This window comes from Anabrus simplex, chromosome X (genome assembly GCF_040414725.1).
Source record: "Anabrus simplex isolate iqAnaSimp1 chromosome X, ASM4041472v1, whole genome shotgun sequence".
Lineage (NCBI taxonomy): Eukaryota > Metazoa > Arthropoda > Insecta > Orthoptera > Tettigoniidae > Anabrus > Anabrus simplex.
This window is the reverse complement of record NC_090279.1, coordinates 222304955-222313505: the sequence shown is the minus strand read 5'-3', so window position 1 is coordinate 222313505 and position 8551 is coordinate 222304955. Positions and strand designations below refer to the sequence as shown.

The window sequence follows — 8551 nt, the reverse complement described above, 5'->3', positions numbered from 1 at the left end:
TCTGCCAAAAATGAAATGCAATCATGGGTCGGGCACCCGAGAAAGCAGTGAACGATGGGCACGGCTACTGGTAATGCTGTAAAAATGTAGTAAAGGCTTGGTGGTGACCTAATGAGTGGCGAAGACGTGATTTAAGAATACGAAGAGAATTGAACCGGGCCCATCTGACCGAAGGCCACAAAGCCGGACTAAACCTTGATCAGGTGTTGAGTATTGACAGTAGCTTGTGAAACAGCCTTGACAACACTCCGGAGGCTATTGGCTGCAGCTCAAAGCTTAATATCCCAGATACGCCACTGCAGCGGAGGTCGGGAGTCGTGAGTCAGATGTAGATGTTGAACTTCCATGGGGACTTCCGCACAGGGTGGTACTTCCAGGACTTCGGCCACGCGACATGTCTTGACGGAGAACATGCGGGTTCCTCATAACATTTGGCTTCCTAGTGTCTGCAGCGTGTCTACTCCGGAGTTGTTTGCCATTTTGGAAGCTCTGCAGTTTGCGCCCATTGAGGAAAGAGACCACTTTCTCGTTTGTACCGACTTGTATTGACACCTGTGTGATGCCGACACTTTGGCGTGGCTCCCAAGCTGACGAAGCTCTAAAATAACCGCTACACCTATCAACGTGGCGTCCTGGCTAGCTATTCGAACTCCCAACAAGCTCCTGTGGTAGCGCACATCCTCACTGAGTGCGCCAATCTCTCAGTCTGCAGGAGACACTCAACTCACACTAGCGGATGCTGGGAATACAGTTAACGTCGTCACCCGCTTTATGAGGAACATTAGATTGCAAGTGTTCTGTTATAAGTTGTGGTTGTGACCTTTTCGCCTTGTTACAATAATTTTTGTTTTATTCTTGAGTTCATTTTCAGATTCCTCCGTTCAATAAATAATGTTCTTTCATTGTTGAGACAGCGACCTCCTTCCCGTTATTCTCTTAAAACGAGAATTACGACATTTACTCGTTCCATCTTCGATCACTCGGCTTATTCGAAATTGAAACAACTAAATACCAACATTGAATAGCCTGAAAAGGGGCATTTGTTAAGAAGCGAAGCTTTCCCTCCCTTCCCTCAAGTCTTCTTATTATTATTATTATTATTCTCAAAATTCCTAATTAATTAGATTTTAAACCGTTTTGTTTCTCCCCCGCCAGCTCACAACACGGCGTCAACTGGGAGTGCTCACAGTGTCGCATCCTCTCCTATCCTTCCGTCGACGAAAACTTTCATTGTCTTAGTAGGAGGTTTAAAGACTAGCGTGTATGGAGTAGTATCATTGGTGGCAGCACCACCGTTGGCTAGAGGACTTGCACAGCCTGTTTCCAGTCTTTCCAACCTGTCTTGAATACAATGAATGAAGCCCCCATCTAGCCGCAACGATAGGAGTTTTGACGTCGCACTCCTCTGGGGCAATGATTAATGACTCACAGATGAAATGATATTGGAGATTGTTGCTCGAATGAAAGATAACACCGAAAACCGAACTGCCTGCAGAAATACCTGTCCCGACACCGCTTTGTCCAGCACACATCTCAAATGGAGTGACCTGGATTTGAACCATGTAACCCAGCCGTGAGAGACCCGCGCGCTGCCGCCTGAATCACGGGGTCCCAGAACTTGTAAACGAAAACGTAAATTCCTGAATATCTCGTAAGACAAAACAGTATAAAAATTACACACACATACATACACTTTTTAATACAACTGCAAATATTTGGAAGTTTGTAAAAAATTGTAACAATCACAAAATAATATCTGTGTTATTACTCGTAACGTAAAACATGAAAAATTTTGGACAAGTTTTATAATGCCTACAGGAACATCTTCAAACATCTTGTATCCGAGATGAGGCCAACATTATAAAATATAATTTTATTTATACTTAAACTGCCTGGCTCCTTGGCTGAGCGTCCAGGGTGCGGGGTGTTCGTCCCAACACTCGCAACTCATTTCACCAGAAAAACAACAGATCCCACCCCTTCCCTCTCATTTGTAAAGCTCGCTACGGCTGCCTCAATTCGCATCACCACCAAAAACAATAAGAGAATTCTTCGCATCTCATTTCCAACATCCCTTTCAATTCAATAGTGAAAAAGAAGTCTCACTTCCATTTTGGGGGGTATACTTCTAAAACAGGAACCAATTCTAGCAAAACTCCACGATTGCCTGTTCCTCCAATATTGCAGGTTTTCGTTTGTATAAGATTCTATGGCACAGGAAGCTTTCAGGTCGAGTTTCATATGATGGCAATACACCGGTGAGGTTTATCACACAAATACATTTCTTCTATTTCTACCGCTTTTCCCACACTTGTGGGGTCGCGGGTGCGAACAGCGTCACACACACATACATTTCATTGATCTTAATACAGTACTTTCTTTCTTAATCTGTTTACCCTCCATGGTTGGTTTTTCCCTCGGATTCGGCGAGGGATCCCACCTCTACCGCCTCAAGGACAGTGTCCTGGGTCGGGGTATACAACTGGGAGGCAGCCACCTGCTATGCTGAACAGGGGCCTTGAGTGGGACGGGATAGGCAAGGAAGAGAGTAGGAAGCGGCCTTAAGTTAGGTACCAGTCTTGCATTTGCCTGGAGGAGAAGTGGAAAACCATGGAAAATCACTTGCAGCATGGCTGAGGAAGGAATGGAACCCCCCTCTATTCAGTTGACCTCCCGAAGCTGAGTGGACCCCGTTCCACTTTTCAACGGCAATCGAACCGGGGCCTCCACTACACCATAGAGGTTGACGTTTAAAATGGAGAGAAAATAAACGCTTATCAAAATGAAAGAATATTGTCTCTGTTCACTTGCACACAAAAGAAGGACGACTTGGCGTTACAATTTCTCATGCTAAAAACTTCGTCTCCATGTACTGGGGCTGCACGAATATGATGCACTGCCATGCGATCACCAAAAGTTTCCACGCTCAAGATCACTGCGAGGAAACAGGCGTGCGAGACTACTCCTAACACTCAATACAAGAGGTCCGGTCATTCCAAGAAAGATAAAGGTCAGGCCTCGCCGAGGTCGCAGATATGAACGTGAGGAGAAACTAGAGGTCTCCTTCGGTCCAAGAGGTCCCGGCTGTCCTGTAGCTCGCGGGCTGCGTTCTGGTACCGTCTTCAGCATTAGAATTCATCTTGGGTAGAGCGCAGATCGCCTGTACAACTTGCACCACACCCGGTGACACGCTATTAAGGGCCGTGTTGCAGTTAGACCTGCAAGTGCATGTATCAAATATAGAATAAATAAATCAGAGGATATAGAAATATCAAAAGCACTTGCAGTGGAAGACACATTGGGATGAGAATGCGCATGGAGGAGTTGGATGGAGTGAATGAAAAAAGAAATGACGTTTGGGACCGAGAATGATGCAAGAGGTTGACGAGGAATGCTGACCACATATGAACACAAAAAGGCGGAGTAAAACATAATTATTGACCGGGCGAGTTGGCCGTGCGGTTAGGGGCGCGGGAAATAGTGGGTTATAACCCATTGTCGGCAATACTGAAGATGGTTTTCCGCGGTTTCCGAGTTTCACACCAGGCAAATGCTGAGGCTGTACACGACCGCTTCCTTCACATTTCTAGCCTATCGCCGCCATAAGACGTGAAACACTTCTCAATCTATTCACTTCAGGGAGACTCTGTTGATAGCACTAGCACTAGTGACCACCACCAAGAAGCTCTAGCGGATCTGATCACAGCCCCCCACCTCGAGTCGTTACACAACCGGTTTGTTGTGAAGGAGCCAGTGCCGTCTCCAACTGCCGTGCGTAGCGGATCTCTCTTATTGTAGGTGGTCCTGAAAGTGAAATGAAGCGACGATAGCAACATCTCAACAATGGTGAGTACACATTATATAGCAACGTGCTTCTCTCAAGGTCTCTTACCAATTAATACAGTATTCTCGTGTGGAGTAATCAGCTCTCGGTCGAAACTATCCTTAAACTGCATGGAGGTGAAACCAGATTATCATTTTCATAAATTAGAAGCAACAGACATGGAGGCGGCGAGAATGATCGCTGCTACAAACAAATGGAAACAATGACAGAAGGATATTCCGAATGAACTCCATGAATAAAATTGTGCGCGCAAATCGGGATAATGTAAGGCGCTTACCAATATGTATATTAAAATTTGCAATTTTGTGTTCATAAAACTAAAATCTGACGGAACAAGAAATAATTATTTGGAACGAGCGATATATTCAGTGTCTGAAAGCAAATACAGCCCACGTGCATAACGAAGGTAAGTCAGCAGAGTTCTCACGAACTGAACGTAATTTACATGCCACTTCCGCATTCCACATATAGATTTCAAAATACCTTGAATGTCCATACTGAATACGTTAACTTTCAGTATTCATGTGTTTGTTGCTCTGAAGCATTGGTGCCGAAGCCACCACAAATATGACGGTTAAAAGCGACTCTCGAAACATTAGAAGATACAAGTGACATGTGACGTGACGGCCTACGTTGCTCACACTGCTTCTTTCTCACAGTGCCATGAATGGGATTTTCCTACGAAATAACTGCGGCTGACGTAACGTTAAGTGAAGATGAATAACGTGTGTCTCGTAGTGTTCAGAGACAAAGAACGATATATTGCCAGACTGGTAACAAACTCTTACGAGTGTTTGGGACAATCTCGAGATGGCAATTATTATTTTGATCATTGTGCTGTGAGCTCGCATCCGGGAGATAGTGGGTTCGAATCCCACTGTCGGCAGCCCTGAAGATGGTTTTCCGTGGTTTCCCATTTTCACACCAGGCAAATGCTGGGGCTATACCTTGATTAAGGCCACGGCCGATTCCTTCCCATTCATAGGCCTTTCCTGTTCCATCGTCACCATAAGACCTATCTGTGTCGGAGCGACGTAAAGAAAGAAAGAAAAAGAAGCGACCATTGTGCTCCTGGGACTAAAGGAAATCCACGTTTAACTTACTTTCCTGTTCCCCAAAGGTAAATCTTACATATAGAATTTAGTCGTTCTTCCGTAATATTCCGTTTAACTTGAGAATAGTTATAGCGAGTTAGAAAATCGGCCTATTCAGGTTGTAAGAATCGTTATATGCTACATCTTGCTACACAATACTCCATGGAACTATTTGGGAATATACATTGTATACAGACAATGAATACAATGACCGAGTTCGATAGCTGCAGTCGCTTAAGTGCGACCAGTATCCAGTAATCGGGAGATAGTGGGTTCGAGCCCCACTGTCGGCAGGCCTGGAGATGGTTTTCCGTGGTTTTCCATTTTCACAACAGGCAAATGCCGGGGCTGTACCTTAATTACGGCCACCACCACATCCTTCCAATTCCTAGGCCTTTCGTATCCCATCGTCGCCACAAGACCTATCTGTGTCGGGGCGACGTAAACCAAAAAAAAAAAATACATTGTGTTCTTTTAACATGAATGCCCGACTCGTTGGCTGAATGGTCACCGTACTGGCCTTCGGTTCAGAGGGTACCGGGTTCGATTCCCGGCCGGGTCGGGGATTTTAACCTTCATTGGATAATTTAAATGGCTCGGGGGCTGGGTGTTTCTGCTGTCCCCAACATCCCTGCAACTCACACACAACACATAACACTATCCTCCACCACAATAACACGCAGTTACCTACACATGGCAGATGCCGCCCACCCTCATCGGAGGGTCTGCCTTACAAGGGCTGCACTCGGCTAAAAATAGCCACACAAAATTATTATTATTATTAATACCATGAATTATCCACCTAGTTCCTAATCTATAGACCTATATATAAAACAAGAGTTTTGTCTGTACATTGCCCAGAATTAAAAAAAAAAGGTATTTCTGTATCGGCCATGTCCATAGTAACAAGCAATTGCACTCTTTAATTTTCCGTCAACTCTGTGTGTGTGTGTGTGTGTGTATGTATGCGTATCACGAGAAAATGGCTGAAGAGAATTTAATGAAAATCGGTATGTAAAGTCGGGGAATGAGCCACTACAATCTACGCTATAAATAATTGTATTCACTCTGAGTGAACTGGTAGTTTAGGGGAAAGCCTAACATTTAATTCTCAAATATGTATGTTATTAGTGATCCTATCGACAAATAATACATAACTAAAGTTATATAGAATTAAATTTCCGATCATTTATGCCTTATTACTGTAGCGGCTATGATAACAGAGGTTTTCATGAATTTCGGTGTTTGTTGCGAAGTCCATATCAACGCCGAATCTCATCAGCTTATGCAGAGGCAGTTTATTCAACCGAAGAAACAAATGTTATGTTATTATAAATTACATTCAGGAAGAAAATAGGAAAAGAGTAACTACTTCTATAGCTGAATCTTCTCAACATTAGTTAACTTACTCAAGCAGCACATTAAAAAAACACACCTATCATTCAAAATTTTCTCCATTACAAGATTTTCACCCTTTTTCATTATATAATGCTTATAGAAGACCTGACAGTTACAAATTAATTTTATAACTTCACAATTTGGTTTCTTTAGACCATCAAAATTTAAAAAAAAAAGAACTATTGTTTGAGAGCCTGAGTCAGAAAGCTCATAATTTAAAACCTGTCTGCATATAGGCTTAACACAGATCTTGGTTTTCAATAATGCATTTGTTGTACTAGCACCAATGTTAAACAAATGATTTCTGTCATATGAAGTTAGTTTTGATAAATATTGTAACTCTGGTGTTTGAACTCCTGTTGCCGGACTTTGGGGGCAGAACTGAATATTGAATGATCAATGTAACTGAATTAAGGGGTGTAGTAATGTCAGTGGGAGCTGGATGCAAGTTTAAGTCAGCAATTGAAGTAGACGATACCGAGCTCGATAGCTGCAGTCGCTTAAGCGCGGCCAGTATCCAGTAATCGGGAGATAGTGGGTTCGAGCCCCACTGTCGGCAGCCCAAAGATGGTTTTCCGTGGTTGCCCACTTTCACACCAGGCAAATGCCGGGGCTGTACCTTAATTAAGGCCACGGCCGCTTCCTTCCAATTCCTAGGCCTTTCCTATACCATCGTCGCCGTTAAGACCTATCTGTGTCGGTGCGACGTAAAGCAAAAAAAAAAAAAAAAAAAAAGTAGAAGGTGTAGCAGAGGCAGTGGAGACATAAGGCAGATCAGAAGGGAATGTAAATAACGTGTAACCCGCAGTAGAGACATTACTACAGTTAGGTGCAGAACAAGCCACCATTATGTAATAAATGCCCACAGAAATATAGCACTAGTCTGTCCCTGCACGCGGTGATTCAATGTGACGAAGCGATGAACCAAAATGGCGGCTAAGCCATCAAGTCCAAGGCTGTACGGAAGTGAGCGATTGACGACTACCAAACACTCAATGGACATCTTAAACAATGAAACTTGAATAATCTATTACCGCGGAGATTAGGAGAAAACATTACATTTTAGGCGCCTGCAACTAGGAATTATTAAAACAACAATTCGTAGAAGCCCTGTTTTCTTAATTCGTTGCTTTATTTTCTTTAAGAAACTGGGGTACCTTTTGTTGTGTGTGCATTTAACCCACGCCTGGCTATCACTTGAGGGAACAACTCCATTCTTAACTGAGGAGCTTGAGAGCTCAAAAAATGCAGAACGTTACAATGGGACTGGAAATGTGGACCGCGGCTGGTCAGGTAATGTAGTGGCCGTCATTAGCCGGCGACTGCTCGTTCAAGATCCTCTTCAGGGAGTTCAAAGTCCCAGTCGCCGCCCAGAGAATGGCACGGATCAGCGCATAGTTCACAACTGGACATGCACTGAACTTTTTATCTTAGTTAATTTTTACCTGATTTACACGAACTCTGCTGACACTAGAGGTAGACATGTTCCGTTGTCCCAGCAAAAGATATATGGGACGCATATCGTGTTTAAACTTCATTTACCACAAAGCTCTGATGTATATTTCTCATTCAAAAATTAAGCTCCCAGAAGGAAATCCTGATTTAATTTCATCGATTGCAAATGTTAAGCCTTACCAGTGTGGCAGTGTCACTGATACGTGTAGCAATCAAACCAGTCAGGTGTGCAATACTTTATGGGCCCGGTTTGATCTAACAGTACACATGTATCGCCAACAGGAGCGCTTCCCGTGTCAGATATTCCACCGCGAAACGGCACTTCATAGTCTAAGTAGCTTTTGCTTTCAGAATACAATTACCTTCGTTCGAAATACTCCGTGCTCTGATTTGATGCTTACACAGGTCAAAGGAAAATCTTGTATTATAATTACAAGCTTATACTTGAACACATTCTTCGTCAATAAGCACGATAAAAAGAGTTGATTTTGCGACGTGTTTTCTCAGCTATTTTAAAGATGGATGGTACAACATAAGTTTCAAAATTATCCACTTTACCTGCAGCATTTTGAACTCTAGAAAACGTTACTTTTGAGAAGAAGGAGGGTGTTCAGGTGCCATTCAAATGTTTCGTCAGGAACTTAAAAAAATAGATATGCGTTAAAAAAAAATGGAAAGGTACCAGAGTGACTGCTGGTAGGAACATTTACACCCCTTATCATGCTTTCATTATTATTCGAGAAATTATTGTCAAATTTTG

General features: G+C 43.2%; 1 protein-coding gene across 2 annotated transcripts in view; it reads left to right on the top strand.

The window, feature by feature from the left end:
* The first annotated feature begins 3726 nt into the window (after window positions 1-3726).
* The window catches only part of LOC136886800 (uncharacterized), a 40872-nt gene continuing 36047 nt past the window's right edge, over window positions 3727-8551 (top strand). For both annotated transcript variants that reach the window (XM_068230628.1, XM_067159606.2), the window contains exon 1: window positions 3727-3846. In XM_068230628.1, coding sequence (XP_068086729.1) covers window positions 3844-3846 — 3 coding nt within the window. In that variant the 5' untranslated portion in view covers window positions 3727-3843. The remainder of the gene's footprint in view (window positions 3847-8551) is intronic.